The sequence below is a fragment of the Ursus americanus genome, chromosome 15, assembly GCF_024610735.1.
Source record: "Ursus americanus isolate L20-20 chromosome 15, mUrsAme1.1.p, whole genome shotgun sequence".
NCBI lineage: Eukaryota > Metazoa > Chordata > Mammalia > Carnivora > Ursidae > Ursus > Ursus americanus.
This window is the reverse complement of record NC_142141.1, coordinates 3,033,679-3,052,434: the sequence shown is the minus strand read 5'-3', so window position 1 is coordinate 3,052,434 and position 18,756 is coordinate 3,033,679. Positions and strand designations below refer to the sequence as shown.

Below are 18,756 nucleotides of genomic sequence, written 5' to 3'. Positions count from 1 at the left end.
CTTTTGTCACATGTTTCTTTTTTTTAAGTTATTTATCTTTAATTTTAGCTTTATTGAGGCATAATTGACAAAATTGGAAGATATTTCAAGTGTACATTGTGGTGATTAGATATACATACGTATTGTGAAAGGCCTCCCTCCATCTAGTTAATTAGCAAAACTTTTATTTTCTTAATCAAAATTTCACACATAAATGAACTTTAGTGTCATTTGGTCACATTTTCTAAAAATCCTCAGCATTTTAAATGAGTTTAATGTATAAAGTTCACTATCCTACAGTGCTGCATCTTTCTACTCAATAATGGTAAATAGTGCCTTCATGTATTTAGACTTCTGGGATCCTTATTAAATGGGCTTTTAAAGTTTTCTTCATGTAGGTCTTCAAATTTCTCGGTAAGTTTATTCCACAGACCTTTTAACTTTCTTTTATTAAAATATGTGTATAGAGATCTATAACACTCACACATACACAGGGGTGGGGGGAATGTATAAAGCAAACATACAGTAGAACAAACTTAGTTAAATACCATGCAGCCATATTGACAGTATTATAAAAGCCCTAGATATGTTTCTTGGTTCAATGTGTATTCTACCTCCATGCCTTCCTACTCTCCTCCTTCCAACTACTTCCTGATTTTCATGGTGATCACTTGCTTTTCTCTACAGTTTTACTATCTGTATGTATGTATCTAAATAATACAGTTTACTTTTGCCTATTTTTGAACTTTATATGAATGGAATCTAAATGAAAACACTTTCTCTGTTCACATCACTTCTGCCACCAAATGTGTGGGGAGTTTTTCCTTACCCCAGCTAATTCTCCAGCTCTCTTGACATCAACTGGGTATCCTACAATCTAACTCAATTCTGATACTACCTAGAGTTAGCACAGAACCTCAAGTTAAGGGCTCAGCCCCACATGACTGCCCCCACCACTTCAGATGCCAATTGCAAGTAGTTGGGCCCTGGTTACCCACCGTTCTGTCCAACTTGGCTACAAATTGGGGGTTCCCATGACTCCCTTTCTAAGTTTGATAATAATAGCTCACAGAACTTAGGGAAACACTTTACTTACTATTACCACTTTATTATAAAGGATGCAAATGAACAGCCAGATGAAGAGGTACATAGGGCAAGGTCCAGAAGGGTGCTGAGTACAGGAGCTTCTGTCCCCCTGGAGTTTGGGGTACACCTCCCTACTTGTACATAGATGCACTCACCAACCTGGAAGCTCTCCAAGCTTGTTGTTTTAGGACTTTTACGAATGCTCTATGACATACATCAGATTGATTAAAATTATTAGCTGTTGGTGATTACCTCAATCTCCAGCTCCTCTCCCCTCCCCAGAGACTAAAGGAGTGGGCCTGAAAATTCTAACCCTCTAAACACATGGTTGGTTCCTGTAGCAACTAGCCCCAATCCTGAAGCGACATAGGGGCTTTCAGTCATCAGTCAAGTCATTAGCAAACTGAGGTATGGTTGAAAGGGGCTTATGAATAACAAAAGACGCTCCTCTGACCCCATGACTCAGCAAATTACCAGGGTTTACTGGAGTTCTGCCTGGAACCAAGGATGACGACCAAGACAGTAGTCTGCTCTTATCTGCGGTTTCACCTTCCCAGGTTTCAAAGACCCAGAGTCAACCGCAGTTTCTAAGCAGATGACCCCTCTTCTGACATATCATTAGAAGGTTGGTAGTAGCCTAACACTCCCATCACAATGCCTATATCTGTCATTCACCTCACTTCATCTTCATCACAGGCATTTTATCCTTATACCATCACAAGAAGGATGAGTGTAGTACAAGATATTTTGAGAGAAACCACATTCACATAACTTTTATTACAGCATATTGTTATACTTGTTTCATTTTATTATTAGTTATGGTTGTTGATCTCTTACTTTGCCTAATTTATCAAATAAATTTTATCATAGGTATATATGTATAGAAAAAACTGTATATAGGGTTCAGTACCATCTGTGGTTTTAGACATTCACTGGGGGTCTTGGAATGTATCCCCTGCAGACAGGGTGGGGGACTATCATATATCATAATATCACAGAATCATATTATATGTTATTCTCTTTTGTTTTTCTTTTGGCCTCAATATTATGTTTATAAAATTAATCAATGTTATCGCATGTGGTTTTAATTATTTTTATCTCTACATAGTATTCCCAAATCAGACTGCCAAGAACCTTCTAGTTTGTGGTTTGTCTTACAACTTTATGCTGTTTTTGATAAACAGATTCCTAATTTTAATATAGTCACATATTCTTTTATGGCTTATACTTTGTATCTCAGGAAATTCTTCCTTACACAAAGATTATAAAGATATTCTCTCAGGTTTTTTTCTAAAAAATTTTTAGTTGGGGTTTTTCATTTTAATTAAGTCTTTAATAAATCTGAAGTTGATTTATAATTTTGGCATGAAGTTAAGATCTGATTTCATTTTTCCCCCCAAATGGATAACCAGTACCATTAATTGAAAGCTCCATCCTTTTCCTTCTCATCTTTAATACCACTTCTGACATAAATCAGATTTTCCTTTATGTATAGGTCTATTTGTGAACTTGCTCTTCTGTGCCATTTATCTGTTTGACTGTCTAGTGTCAGTTCCACACTGTCTTCTTTAGAAGGCTCTTGGCTATTCTTGGTCTTTTGTGTTTCCATTCATATTTTAGAGTTAACTTCTCAAGTTCTTCAATAAAACCTGTTTAGACTTTGAAATCATATTGAATTCATATGTCAATTTGGAGAGAATTGGAATATTTATGACATTGAGTCTTCTAATTCATGAACAATGGTATATACATTCATTTATTTAGGCCTACTTTAGTGTTCTTCAGTACACTTCTATAATATCTTTTCACACAGGTCCTACACATCTTTTGTTAAATTTATTCCCAGGTACTGTGTTTGTCAGGAAAAGCTGAGTTGTACTGTGGCTTAAAACAAGGTTTATTTTCATTTATGCTACTACATGTCCATTGCAGGTTGGGTAGAGGAAGAGGGATGTCTGCATATCATAGTCACGTGGGGACAGAGGTTGACAGAGCTGCCACTATCTTAAACATGGCCATGAGACATATCAGATGGAAAAGAAAGCTTTTGCAGTGTCTGCATCCAGAAATTAAAAGGCCCAGCCTAGAAGTAATACTTCTACTCATAATTTATTGGGCAGAATTAATCACATAATCCCACCTAATCGTAGGATTCAGGAAGTACAGTCTACCATGTACCATTAAGGAAATAACTGGAAATATTTGGCAACCCACAAAAATAACTACCACATGTAGTGTGTGTGTGTGTATGTGTGTGTGTGCATGCATGTGCGTGCATGTATGTGTATACATACATACATATACATATACATTCATAATTATATGTATAGCATACATGTTGGGGCGCCTGGGTGGCTCAGTAGGTTAAGCAACTGACTCTTGATTTCGGCTCAGGTGGTGATCTCAGGGTCATGAGATCAAGTCTGGTATCGGGCTCCATGCTCAGCATAGAATCTGCTTAAGACTCTCTCTCCCTCTGCACCTTCCTCCTGCTCTCTCTCTCTGTAAAATAAATAAATCTTTAAAGAAGACAAACATATGGGACTCCTGGGTGGCTCAGTCAGTTAAGCATCTGCCTTCAACTCAGGTCATGATCCCAGGGTCCTGGGATCAAGTTCTGCATTGGGCTCCCTGCTCAGAGGGGAGCCTGCTTCTCCTTCTGCCTGCTTCTCCCCCTGCTTGTACTCTCTCGCTCTCTCCCTCTCTCTGTCAAATAAATAAAATCTTAAAAATAAAAATTAAATTAAAACATTTTTAAAAACATATATGTATACCTGTATATAAGGTTTTCTGTGTTGCTGTGTGGATTGCCCAGAATTTTGCCCTAGAGGTTACAATTCATGTAGAATATATGAATGATTTCCCCTGAAGTTGTGTGATGTGGGAGTTATGCAACATGGTGGGACTGTTGTTGAAGTGTAACAAATGTAATTTTTATATCCAACAATCATGATAAATGCTCCTATTCTGATATTTATATATAGATTCTTTTGAGTTTTCCATATAAATCATATTATTCATGAAGGACGGTTTTATTCTTTCTAATCTTTATACCTTTTTTATCTTTTTCTTATTTACCTGTATTGTATGTACAACGTTGGTACAGCACTGGATAGAATTAGTGGCAGTATGCCTTTGTTGTGCTCCTGATTTTATTTTTATTTATTTTTTTAAAGATTTTATTTATTTATTTGACAGAGAGCACAAATAGGCAGAGCGGCAGGCAGAGGGAGAGGCAGGCTCCCCGCTGAACAGAGAGCCTGATGGGGGGCTTCATCGCAGGAATCTGGGATCCTGACCCAAGCCGAAGGCAGACGCTTAACCAACTGAGCCACCCAGGCGCCCCAGTGTGCTCTGATTTTAAAGGGAATGTTTTCAGTGTTTCACTATATGTTTACTGTATGCGATTTGTAAATAACTTTTAATAGTTAAGGATGCTTTCTCCTATTTCTATTTTGGGAATTTTTTTTTAGAGAGGGAAGGGGGAGAGGGAGTGGGAGAGAGAGAATCTTAAGCAGGCTCACACACAGTGCAGAGCCCGATGGCGGGGGAGCTCTATCTCAGGACCGAAATCACAACCTGAGCCAAAATCAAGAGTTGGATGCTTAACCAACTGAGCCATCGAGGCGCCCAAGAATTTATTTTTTCTTTTTAAGACTGGATGTTGAATGTGTTATCAAATGCTTTTTGGCCTCTTCACATGATTATATGATTTCCTCCTTTATGCAGCAAGTTATATTAATTTTTTTTAACACTAAACTAGGTGTGATTCCTAGGTAGACTCACCTAGGTTGTGCTGGACTTAGTTAATAGTGTTTTAAGATTTTTATGTATGTGTATAGAAGTGATATGACTTATAATATTTTCTTCTTGTACTTTCAGATTTTGGAACAAGTTTATGCTAAGTCATAATATGAGTTGGAGGTATCCCTTCATTTTTTATTCTTTTAAATCACTTATATAAAGTAGAATCATTTTTTTCCTTAAATTTTTAGCAGAACTGTCCTTTTGAAATCACCTTGATCTGGAGTTTTTTGAAGGAAGAGGTTTCAACTACTGATTTCTTTTCTTTATTGGTTAAAGGGCTATTTTGATTTTTTTCTTTCTTCATAAGTCAACTTAAAAAATGTCTTTTCGTTATGGAAAATTTCAAACATGAAAAATAGAGCAAACTGTGTAATGATCCCCCACATACCTCATCACCCAGTTTCTTGAGTCAGTTTGCTCAGCTTTGTTTTTCCAGGGATTTATCTATTTTATCCAAGATCCCAAGTTTTTTTTTATATAGAATTGTTCATAACATCTTCTCATCTTTTTTGTCTTAAAACATCTGTAATTTTGTCCCTTTTCATTCTTGATATTGGTTATTTGTGCCTTTGTTGTCTTAATTTTCTTATCATGTTTGCTAATTTTAATAATCTTTTTAAAAGAACAAACCTGTGACGTTGTTACACTTCTCTTCTGTGTTCTGTTTCATTCATTTCTGCTCTTGTTACTATTTCCTCTGTTCTGCTTTCTTCGCGGGTATTCTGTCCTTTTTCTGCTATCTAAAGGTGTGTGCTTAGCACATTACTTTTCTCCCATTTTCCTTTTCTAATTAAATGTCTAAGTGTAATTTTTTTTCTACAGTTATTTTGCTGCATGTCACATTTTAATGCCTAGTATTTTTGTTATTGTTCAGTTCTAAAATTTTTCCAATTTCTGTGATTTCTTCTTTGACCTATATGTTATTTGGTTGTGCTTCTTAGTTTGCAGTTGTATGGAGTTTGTCCTGGTTACTTTTTTGTATTGTTTCCTAACCTAAGAGTATTTTTGGTCTGAGTGATAATCTTTTGACATTGACTAAGATGTACTTTGACTCCTGGTATGTGGTAAATTTTGTAAATATTTCATATAATTGTGAATAACTATTCTATCTGAGTCCTTTAGATGAAGCTTGTTAAATGTGTTCAGATCTTCTGTATCCATAATAATTTTTTGTTTGCATGATCTATCAATTGAGAAAGACATGCAGGGGCACCTGGGTGGCTGAGTCAGTTAAGCATCTGCCTTCGGCTCAGGTCATGATCCCGGGGTCCTGGGATCGAGTCCTGTGTTGGGCTCCCTGCTCAGCGGGGAGCCCGCTTCTCCCTCTTCCCACCCCACCCCCCGACTTGTGCTGTCTCTCTCCTGCTCTCTCTCTGAAATAAATAAATATTTTTTTAAAAAATTTTAAAAAAAAGAAAGACATAATAATTTCTCACAATGACTGTGGATATTCCTGTTTCTCCTTGTAACTATATCTATTTTTGCTTTATGAAGATTATATTATTAGGCATGCAGTTTTAAGATTTATTTATTTATTTATTTATTTATTTATTTATTTATTTGACAGAGTGAGAGTGAGCGCGAGCAGGGGGAGCAACAGGCAGAGGGAGAAGGAGAAGCAGGTTCCCTGCTGAACAGAGTCCTACACAGGGCTCCATCCCAGGAGCTCGGGATCATGACCTGAGCCGAAGGCAGACGCTTAACCAAAGGAGCCACCCGGGCGCCCCTAGGCATACAGTTTTGAAATTATTATATCTTTTTTTTTAAAGATTTTACCTATTTATTTGACAGACAGAGAGATAGCCAGTGACAGAGGGAACACAAGCAGGGGGAGCAGGAGAGGAAGAAGCAGTCTCCCAGCGGAGGAGCCCAATGCGGGGCTCCATCCAAGAACGCCGGGATCACGCCCTGAGCCAAAGGCAGACACTTAAAGACTGAGCCACCCAGGCGCTCCTGAAATTATTATATCTTGATGAAATAAGTCTTATTGTACAGGGGCCTCTTTATCTCTAGTAATGTTATTTTCATTAAAATCTTATTTTGTCTGATACTAATGTAACTATATTGGCTTTCTTTTGGTTGGTTTTTCTTGTTATATCTCCTCCCATGTTTTTACGTTTATATATCAATTCTAGCTTTTATTAGGTTGATTAATCAGAGTATCTAGCTAGCCCTTCTGATCAGAAATTAAACTTTTTTTTTAAATACTGGGATCAATTTGCTAATACTTTATAGAGGATATTTACATGCATGTTCATCAATGAGACTGATCAATAATTAGGATGATATTGTCATCCACACTGAGACAGTGTTGAGAGTAAAAGGGAGTACAATATTTTTCTAGGCTTATGGCATAGAGATTGATTATAGTACCATTGGCTGGCATCATCAGGATTTATGAACTGCCTAATCATTTTGGCAAGGAATGGAGGTAAAGATAGAAGGTTTTCCAGTAACTAATCCAGTTAGGGCTCAAACTTACCCTGTTGATTTTATAACCATTATTGTATTACTCTATATATCTGACTATAAACTGATTATATATTGAATGAAGTTGTAGAGAGAAAAGAAGGAAACAGACCTGGGTTTGAATGTCTGTCTCTGTGACTTAATTGTATAATCCTTAGGTAATGACCTAGCCCCTCTAAACTCCATTTCCCCCATCTGTATACTAGAGATTATAATGCCTACCTGATAGGGATATTGTGAAAATTAAAGATACGTGAAAGCACTCAGTATGTTCTTAGTACATAGTAGATTCTCTTATGTTACCTTACCTTCCTTAGTTTCTGTTGTAAATTATCCTGTGTATTTGCTTTTTGAAACAAAGGTTGCTCTTTCCCTTGTGACTTAAGGTTGAAATCTTCCCTACTACTCTCCTGTTTACCTTGGATCAGAAAAAATTTCCCACTGTGCCCTTAATTATATCCATGTGGCACTCGGATAATTTAAGAAGGTATAGAAATTGACAGTATTGACAGTAGCAAAATTTTGACCAAAGGAAATAAATTAATGCTTATCTTATATAAAATGTATAAATTATCAGTGAAGCAAAAAGGTAAAATATGTTTATCTAAAAGCTCAGATGTAAATCTTCTTTGATAAAGCAAAGACTCCCTACTAGACCTCTTAAATATTCTCACAATCCTTTAACAGGACTTCATTGACTTAACTCGAGAAACCAGACCAAGGGCAAAGGATCGCAATGGACTCTGTGTGATTGACCTGACAAGAACTGAGGAAGAAAGTAGACCTATTGCCACTCTTGACTTGACTCTAGAACCTGTTGCTCCTTCCCAGAAAGAGCCAACCAGTCTTCAGACATGTGCCAGTCTCTCCAGCAAAGAGGTGATGGAAGGGCGGGCCGACAGAAGCTCTTGGCCTGCAGCACGGAGAATCATTAACAGCGATCCTGTGGATTTGGACCTTTTGGAAGAAACCACATTTGAAGGTCCGCAACTCCCTACATCCATCAGCGGGGACTCTGTTTATCCAGCAGAGCCAAATTGTAGCTCAACTGCATTCAAAGGTGACCTTGGCTTCTTGGCAAACCTACAACTATCTTCTGATATTCACTCCCTCTCCCCAACAAGCAATAATGGTAGCAGCAGCAATCAGAGGGCACCCTTGCCATGCCCACAGCAAGACGTGCCTTGCCCACCACAAGCCTTGCCGTGCCCACTGCGAACCTTGCCGTGCCCACTGCGAGCCTCACCATGTCCACCACGAGCCTCCTCATGCCCACCACGAGCCTTGTCATGCCCATCACAAACCGTGCAGTGCCAAGCACAAGCTTTGCCTCACCTGCCTCAAGAAGTTCCATGCCCTCCTCAAGATATGCCATGCCCTCAGCAGAATGTGCCAAGCCCTCCGCCAGATTCATCGTGGCAACCTCAGCTCTCACCCAGCCCACCTCAAGACTCACTGTGCCCACCTCAAGACTCTCTGGGCCTACGTCAAGATGTACCAGGCCCACCTCAAAATATATCCTATCCACAGGATGTGACACACTTACAAGATATGCCACAGTCATCAGGAGATGTGCCACAGTCACCAAGACACGTGCCCCAGTCACCAGCAGACGTGCCACAGTCACCAGGAAATGCACCACAGTCACCGGAAAGTGTGCCACATTCCCCTGGAGAAGTCCCAGACTTCCCAGGAGATGGGCTCCGTTCACCTGGAGCCATGCCATGCTTGCCAGGAGACATGCCACACTCACTTGGAGACTTGCCTCACTTACTGCGAGACAGGCCTTACTCCCTCCAAAATGATACACAGAACCATGACACTCCTATGGAAGTCTCAGCTCCATCCTCGCCAAGGTTCTCTCCCAGCCCACAGTCTCCACCGTCTGAAACTTCCTTAGAGAAAGTTCCTTGGCTTTCTGTCACAGAAACTCCAGCCAGAAAAGAGAGAGCACTGTCAGAGCCTGCTCACCCCGGGTCTGCCCAGGTACAAGCACGAACACCACGAGGTGGGTTATACAACAGACCATGCCTGCATAGACTGAAGTATTTCTTACGACCTCCGGTTCATCACCTCTTCTTCCAGACACTAATACCAGATAAAGACACAAGAGAGGTGAGCTAACATATCTTCCGCTAGAGACTAGATGTCCTCTGTATAGGCCTCGCATGAAGTCACTCTGCTGTAAGGAGTCCGCGCATGAGAGAACAGACCCAGGATAAATTCAGTATTTTTATCTTTCCTCCTCTTGTGGAATCATCTAGTGTAGAGACAGACCTGGGTTCAAATTTCACCCCCACAGTTAGCAGCTGGCACTGTAGAAGTCACTATACCTTTCTGAGCCCTAGCTTCCCTAGGTATAAAATGGACATAAGAACACACCTCATAGGATCATTAAATGACATAACATATGTAAAGTGCCTATTAGAGTGTCTGACTCATAATAGGCCTTCATTAAATACTTCTCTTTAATTCCTATACTTTTCCCTTCCAGATGCCCTTATTACTGCTCTCGTATCACAGAGATAGTGATACTCTTGTCACTTCAGTACCTCCAAAATTATTACTTTCTGACTTTTGGGGAGGATATTCAATTTTAAGATTTTAATGGAATGCTACTTCCCATTGGTCTTTATTTAGTTATGAGAATTAAACCAGATGCTTTTCTTAGCAGAGGTAAGGAAAAAAATTGTGGCTGAGTCCTACAATGTGAAGCTATTTTTTCATTGTCCATAGCCATATTCTCAACATTAAGAAGAGTGGCTTGAGGTAGGCCGGGAATTCAAACAGTGCATTCTTGGAGCAGTCAGCAGTCCAGCGAGTAGGTATCAGGCATTCATGTTGATTTGGTCTGAAGAGTGATTTTTTTTTCTCTCATTTTTATTGTTGTTTTATCTTCTGATATGTTTTATCTCTTCTCCTTCTGAGTGACTCTCCCCAACCACTAGCTCATTCTCTTTTTTCCTGTGGGTTTGCCTCAGGGTGGTGATACATCAGGCCATTATAAAGAGCATTTGGAGGACTTGAGAGAGTTTGTGTTTCCCTAGTCAAGGCTGTAGTGCTTCATAGGTGCTGCACAACCAGCAAAGCGGCCAGTAGATGCGAATGGGGATAGCATATTCCCTTTCTGGATAAGCATAGCTTGGGTTAAAAGATGGCAGTTCGGGGCGCCTGGGTGGTGCAGTCGTTAAGCATCTGTCCTGGGCTCAGGGCGTGATTCCGGGATCGAGTCCCCCGTTGGGCTCCTCAGCTGGGAGCCTGCTTCTTCCTCTCCCACTCCCCTGCTGTGTTCCCTCTCTCGCTGGCTGTCTCTCTGTCACATAAATAAAGAAAATCTTAAAAAAAAAAAAAAAAAGATGGCAGTTAGGCCAAACAAAAGGGATTTTTCTTCTTAATCTTTATTTCTCACTTTAAAGAACCTTGGCCGTCTAGAGTTCATCAGTAAATCTTTTCTGTCTCTCCTATGATTTCTTTTGGGCTTTTAATAAGTACTTCTTCACTAGGTCATTTTCCTCCCAGAACTTCTTAGCCAGTCCCCATGCTGCCACTTCCCAGCCATTGGCCTTAAACCTTCTGTTGGTTTAGCTCTACAATAAGCCATGAGGACCATATCACAAAGTTGTTTGACTTAAAAGTAAGCACATAAAGCACAAACCCACCTTTCAAGGCCTAAAGAAATGTTTTGTATTAGTTCCCCTTAAGTATATGGGCATCAAAAGAATTTGTAAACTTTATTTGTTTGTAGGTGTCCACATTTGTAGGCAAGAAATGAATTATATAGGTTCAAATATAGGTAAAGTGCCTCACAAGTAAAATGGTCACCAAACCAAGATTTTTTGTTCTTCTCTTCTCTGGCTCTTAATTTTTATTACATACCAGGTACAGTATTGATCTTTGATCAGTGAGATCAAGTGTTACCCTCAGGTGATTTGAGACCTAAGGAACGCTCACTGGACTTCTCTAGAAGATATTCTGAAAGGACAATTCAAACCATCACTGTTTTACTGTTATACATAAGCTGTCAAATCTTTGGTTGATGTTTTAAATTTAATACTTATTCTCAGATCTTAAAAAATAATACTTGCTTAATATAAAACATTTTAAAATATAAAAAATAATTACTTATGGTGCTATCAGTCAGCATTTATTATTGTTAATAATTTTGGTGTATTTCCTGCTTAGTTGCCTTTCTATATATAGGCAGTTTTAATTTTTTAATAATGGGGATTTTTAACAAAAATATATTTGTTATTGTTGGTTTTACTGTTTAGAGGTAGTGTGAATGTAGAGGGTAAATCTGGGGTTATACCACCCCATGTGTGAAATCAGCTTCTGCCATTTGTTACATGACAAATGCTTACTCTCCAAATCTGTTTCCTTATCTATAAAATAGGAATAATAATAGTATGTAGTTATTAGGTTGTTGTGAGAATTAAAGTGAGGATAAGTTAAATGTTCAGAAAATATTCTTACTGTTGTTGTTATACTCCAATATCTAAAAACTTTTTAATGTTCTTTTCCTTCTGGTTGTGAAAGTAATATGTATCTATTATGGAAAAATACAAAAGAGCATATAGAGGAAAATCATCCGTAATTCCACCGACCACCCAGATAATAGAAAACCACTTTTCACATATTCTCTCCTAGTCTTTTTATATACATACTTTTAGGGGGTGTAGGGGAAGCAACTTAACATTTACTGTTGACAGTAAATCAACTAAATGGGATTCTTTTTAAAAAAAATCTTTCTTTATCTCTTTATTTCAGTATCTGATATGGTATCATAACTACCCCTAACTGTCTTCTCACTCTCACTCCAAAATCAACTTAGGCTAGCTCTTGACTCTTTTGTACTTTCTTTTCTATTGCTGTATTTTAGAACAGATGCAATCATATTATTTTTTTTTAAAGATTTTTTTTAATTTATTTATTTGACAGAGATAGAGACAGCCAGCGAGAGAGGGAACACAAGCAGGGGGAGTGGGAGAGGAAGAAGCAGGCTCATAGCAGAGGAGCCTGATGTGGGGCTCGATCCCATAATGCCGGGATCACGCCCTGAGCTGAAGGCAGACGCCCAACCGCTGTGCCACTCAGGCCCCCCTAGATGCAATCATATTATATGTACAACTTTGAATTCTTATTTTTTAACTTAATATAAGTATTTCCCCATGTCTTTAAAAGTTTTTTAGATAAGACTTTTCAGTCTTTTTATTCTTTAATTATGAATATTTCAAATGCATGGAAAATTTTGCTGTCTTCAACCTGTTTCAGAACCTCTTGTTTTTATGTCCGTAGAAACCTATCCTAATTTCTTTCTTTTTATCTCTACAGAGTAAGGGTCAAAAATTAGAACCCATTCCTCATCGAAGACTAAGAATGGTAACAAACACCATTGAAGAAAATTTTCCCCTGGGGACTGTGCAGTTTTTGATGGACTTTGTGTCACCCCAGCATTACCCACCCAGAGAAATTGTGGCTCACATCATCCAGAAAATCCTGCTCAGTGGCTCTGAGACCGTGGATGTCCTGAAGGAGGCCTATATGCTTCTCATGAAAATTCAACAGTATGAACCTTAGATGTTGGTGAATCTCCTAGGGAACCTGGACTCAGGGCACAGCTTTCTGTTGCCTAAGCTTGATTCAGCTAACCATTAGAGAGGGTGACTTAGTATGTCAGTGTTACTTGGTTTGCAAGTGACAGGAAATCCAATCCAAACTAGCTTTAACAGCTGAGAGCAGAGAATTTAATTATTCACGTTACTAGAAACCTAGGAATAAGACTTAATTCAGTTCAAAATGGTTACCAGGATCCATTTTTCAGCCCTGCTTTGCTCCTCTTTTCAGGATCTACATAGTAGTCTTCTCAACCTCCAGCTTTAATGAGAGAGAGAGTCCACTTCCTTACAATCTGAAATTGAGTCTTGTAGGCTTTAATTGGTATAACACAGGACATGAGCTCATTTTTGAGCCAATCACTGTGAACTGAAGGATAGAATATCATGATTGGCCAAATAAGCTTCACAGCCTTCATCCTAGGATCCTGGCAGATGAAGCTAATGGGCTAGAGTAATAAAGAATTGATTTCTTCAAGGCCAAATTAGGGTACTAATGCCTTCCAAAAGAGAAGTGGATAATGAAAGTTCTACCCTCAGATGACTTGGTATCATCTCAAAGGGTGGGCAGGAGCACTAAGGATAAGAGGAGGTTTCTGTTTCTGTCATCTTCCACATCCCATCGCCTCTTCCACTGAACTCTCCAGAATTCTAATTGATGTCATTTGACTTTCAGGCTACATCCAGCTAATGCCAAGACAGTGGAGTGGGACTGGAAGCTGCTCACTTATGTCATGGAGGAAGAGGTAACATAACAATTATGAGGGTGTACCTTTTGCACAAGTTTTAGTTAGAAACAAAAGCGACGACAGATCTGGTAGTAAAGTCTGCCATTATTCCCTCCTTGTACTCCCACCCCCACCAAAAAATTCCTATTGAAATGGTATATGCTGTCTTCCAATTCAAAATTAAGTACATTCACTTATCCCTCTCCTTCTTGAGATCCCATTAAAAAGAATAGTAAATGAATAGAGAAAGATATAAATCCATGGCAATGAAAATAAGGGGAAGGGCAACAAATCTGAATGAAAACTAGAAGAACTAAAGGAAAAGTAAGATTGTTACTGGTGAAACTACCAGAGAAAGCCACAGGCTATAATACATGCAGCCAAGGAGCAAGGAAGTCTACCTTTTATAGCAGAGAGTTTTCAGCTCAGAAACACAATATATATTAGAGGGTTGGAGTCAGACATAGGCTGTAAATTTGTTGAAAAGTTGTAGATAGAACTGACAACCTGTCCATTCTTGAGTACAGAAAGTTCAGTCATCAGGCTACATAATTTCAGGCAAAAAGAGGATTTATTGTCTAAAAACATTGAATGAACCATCTGTCATAAACAAAGGCACCTAGTGTAGAGTTGGTATTCCAGAAAAAGTCTTCTGCATTCTGACTTTTAGGGGTCCCTAAACTTAATTGCTAGCTTTCTGTCTGCTCACCCAAAGCACTTGGCTGAAACAAATTACTTTCAACCTAGAATACTAAACCCAACCAAATGATTATTCAAGTGTGAGTATAACATAAAAACATGTAGGAACTTGAAAAAATATTCCCACCCCCATTTCTTTGGTTACCTAAATGTATGCGTCAAAAGAATGGGGGAATAATAAAGAGGGAGGCACAGGATCCAGGGAACACTAGATCTAATCCAAGAGAATAATAAAGAGAGTTCCTGAAATTATGCTGAATAGCAGACCTAGAGAGCATTTAGTCCAGATTGGAGCAGGATAACTTAGGGCTTTAAGAATAATCTGGGAAACATCACCAAGATGATAGACAAGGCAGCTCTAGGCTTTTGTTCTCCCATGGAGATGCCAAGTTAAGAAAAACATATGGACCAGAATACTTTTGTGAAAACTCTGGAGATCAATTGAGAAGCTTCAGTACCCAGGAGAATGCATAATCAAGAAAGGACTCAATGAAAGGAATAGCAAATTTGGGGTTATTTTGTGTGTCCATGCCCCTCCCCTACCCAGCATAGCATGGTGCAACTGGGAGGAAACCTCACATGCCACAGCTCCTCCCTCGGGGTGGAAACAAAAGAGTGGACTTTGAATCCAGTGCCCTCACTTGTTAGGAACTGCCCTAAGGATAGTTTTTGTCTCATCTGACTCAGATCACTGATGGGAATAGTGGTATAATTTGGAAGCTGCTGAAAAGAGAGGTGAGCACTGCCACATGTTAGAGCTTCAGGGATTTTGTAGTTCTACAGGCAGGGGTCAGGCGAGAAAGAGACTGCACTCCTGAGAAGAAACAAAGGCAAGCCATTTGGGAAATTAAGGCAGATAAAAGCAGAGATACAAGCCCAGAGAAAACACATCCCCAGAAAAGTTCTGAGAGAGTCCAGAACCTTTACCCAGGCTAATTGGTGAGGATCTTACCCTGCGTGAACTCAGTAGATAGACTGGGAAAGGTGTTTGTTTTTTCAAATGCTTAACCTCAAACAAAGATTACAAGGCATACAATTGTAGAAACTGGGAAATACGTCCCAGTGAAAGGAACAGAATAAAGTTCCAGAAACCAACCATAAAGAAACACAGATCTCTCAACTTCCTAACAAAGAATGTTTTTAAGCTATCTTAAAAATGCACAAGGAGGGGCGCCAAAGTGGCTCAGTCAGTTAAGCATCCAATTCTTGATTTTGGCTCAGGTCTTCATGTGCTCAGTACAGAGTCAGCTTGGGATTCTCTCTCTCCCTCTGTTCTTGCACCTCCCTCCTGCTCATGTGTGCACACATGCGTGCGCACGCTCTCTCTCTAAAATAAATAAATAAATCTTTTCAAAAAGTGCACAAGGAGCTAAAAGAGAGCAGAGATAGATAACTAACTGAAGCATGAAAATGATGCATGAACAAAATGAGAATATTAAAAAAAACTGTTAGAAATAATCAAACATATTCTGGAGCTGAAAAGTGTAATAACTGAATTAAAAAATTCACTAGAGGGATTCAACAGCCGACTTGACAGGCAGAAGAAAACAGTCAATGAACTTGAAGGTAGGTCATTTGAAATCATTGAGACAGGATCAAAAAGAAAACATAATGAAGAAAATTGAAGAGAGCCTAAGGGACTATGGGATATCATTAAGTGGGCCATAAATGCATTATGGAAGTCCAAAGAGAAGAGAGAAAAGGGCAGAAAGCTTATTTGAAAAAATAATGACCCAAAACCTCCCAAATTTGAGGAAAGAAATGGGCATACAATTTTATGACACTCAACTCCAATAAGGTTAAACCAGAGACCCACACCAAGACACGTTATAATCAAAGTGTCAAAAGTTAAAGACAGAATCTTGAAAACAGCAGGAAAAAAGTGACTCATCATATACCAGAGAGCTTGTATAAGATTTTCAGCAGATTCTCATCAGAACCTTGCAAGTCAGGAAGGCAATAGGATGATATATTCAAAGTGCTGAAGGAAAAAAAAGCTATTAACCAAAAATACTATATCCAGCAAAACCATCCTTCAAAAATGAGGGAAAGCAGCAGGAGAGAAGCAACACATCACATACAGGATCTCAATAAGATAAAAAGGAGATTTCTCATCAGAGATTCTGGAGGCCAGAAGGTAGTTGGCTGATATATTCAGAGTGCTAAAGAATTAAACTCAACCAAGATTCCTTTATTCAACAAATTATTTTTCAAAAATGAGACAGAAGTAAAGACATCCCCAGATAAACAAAAGCTGAGGGAGTTCATTTCCACTAGCCCTGCCCCACAAGAAAGCCTAAAGGGAGTCCAGCAGATAAAATGAAACACTGAATAGTTACTTGAAGCCATATGAAGAAATAAAGATGTTGGTAAAGGTAAATACATGGGCAGTTGTAAAAACTACTATTATTGTAACTACATTTTATAATATTTGGTTTTATATGGTTAAGTGACTAATTCAAGTTTCATAATTATTAGTCTACAAGCTAGTATTATTATAACTTTGAAACTCCACATTTTGCTTTCTATATAATTTAAGACACTAATGCATTTAAAAGAATTATTAATTTGTTTTGCATGAAGATGTAGTTATGTGACATCAACAACCAAAAGAGTGACAGAGCTGTAAAGGAACAGTTTTTATATGTTCTTGAACTTTAGCTTATATAAATTCAAATTAGAGTATTATAACCTTAGAATATTAAATGCAATCATGATGGCAACCACAAAGACAACAGCTATAGAAATACACAAAAGGAAATGACAAAAGAACTTAAACCTTTCACTATAAAAAATCAACTAAAGACAAAAGACGTTGCAGGAAATAAGGAACAAAAGAGCTATAAGGCATTTAGAAAACAAATAGCACGATGACAGAAGTGCATCCTTCCTTATCAGTAATTGCTATAAATGTAAATGGATTAAACTCTCCAATCAAACAACATAGATTGGCAGAATAGATAAAAACACATGATCCAACTACATGCTATCTACAAGAAACTCACTTTACATCCAAAGACACAAGTAGATTGAAAGTGAAAGAATGGGAAAAGATGTTCCATGCAAATAGTAACCAAAACAGCACAGGTGGCTGTATTAATATGAGATAAAATAGACTTTAAATCAGAAAATGTTATAAGAGACAAAGGAGGACATTATATATTACCTAAAAGGTTCAGTGCAGCTTAAGATATAATAGTCATAAATATTTATGTACCTAAAGTTAGACTATCAAGATATGAAACAAAAACTGACTGAATTGAAGGGGAAAATAGACAGTTCTGTATTAATAATTGGAGACTTCAATACCCCACTCTCAATAATGAATAGAATAACCAGAATGGAAGATAGGTAAGGAAAGAGAAAAAATTAAACAATGCAATAAACCAACCAGATCTAACAGTTACATGCAGAATATGCTACCAACCACAGCATGCACCTTCTTCTTAGTGCACATGGGACATATTTCAGGATAAACCATATGTTAGGCCACTAAGTCCCAGTAGATTTTAAAAGGTAGATATCATATAAAGTATCTTCATTCTGTGAAACCTGCATCACCCTGATATTAAAGCCAGGTACAGACACTAGAAGAAAACTGCCGACCAATATCCCTTATGAACACTGATGCAAAATCCCCAGCAAAATACTAGCAAACCAAATTCAACACCATATCATATGGATTATACATCATAATCAAGTGGGATTTGTCTGGGAGTACAAGGATGGTTCAATATAGAAAAATAAATCAATGAAATACACTACATTAACAGAATGAAGGACAAAAACCACATGATCGTCTCGATGCAAAAAATGCATTTGCAAAATTCAACACATTTCATCATAAAAACTCTCAACAAACAGGACTAGAAGGAAACTACCTCATAAAAGCACTTTATGGAAAAACCCACAGCAAACATCATATTCAGTGGTAAAATAAACTTTTCCTCTAAGATCAGGAAATAAGGTAAGGATACTTGCTTTTTTTTCTTCGATTCAACATAGTACTGGAAGTTCTAACCAAAGTAGTTAGGCAAGGAAGGGAAATAAAAGACATCCAAATTGAAAAGCAAGAAGCAAAATTATCTCTGTTCATAGATAACATGATCTTATATGAAGAAAGCCTTAAAGATTCCACACAGAAAAATTGTTAGGGCTAAGAAACAAATTCAGCAAAGGTGCAGGATACAAAATCAACACAGAAAAATCAACTGCATTTCTGTATACTAACAATCTGAAAAGGAAATTAAGAAAACAATTCTATTAACAAAAGTATCAAAAACAATAAAATACTTAGGGGTAACCTAACCAAGGAGATGAACAATTTGTACACTAAAAACTACAAAATATTACTGAAAGAAAATAAAGAAGACATA

General features: G+C 38.1%; 1 protein-coding gene across 1 annotated transcript in view; it reads left to right on the top strand.

The window, feature by feature from the left end:
• Window positions 1-18,756, top strand: part of SIMC1 (SUMO interacting motifs containing 1) — an 83,841-nt gene that overhangs the window by 29,726 nt on the left and 35,359 nt on the right. The window contains exons 2-4 of the mRNA XM_045801988.2: window positions 8,029-9,456; window positions 12,673-12,905; window positions 13,630-13,699. Coding sequence (XP_045657944.1) covers window positions 8,029-9,456; window positions 12,673-12,905; window positions 13,630-13,699 — 1,731 coding nt within the window. The remainder of the gene's footprint in view (window positions 1-8,028; window positions 9,457-12,672; window positions 12,906-13,629; window positions 13,700-18,756) is intronic.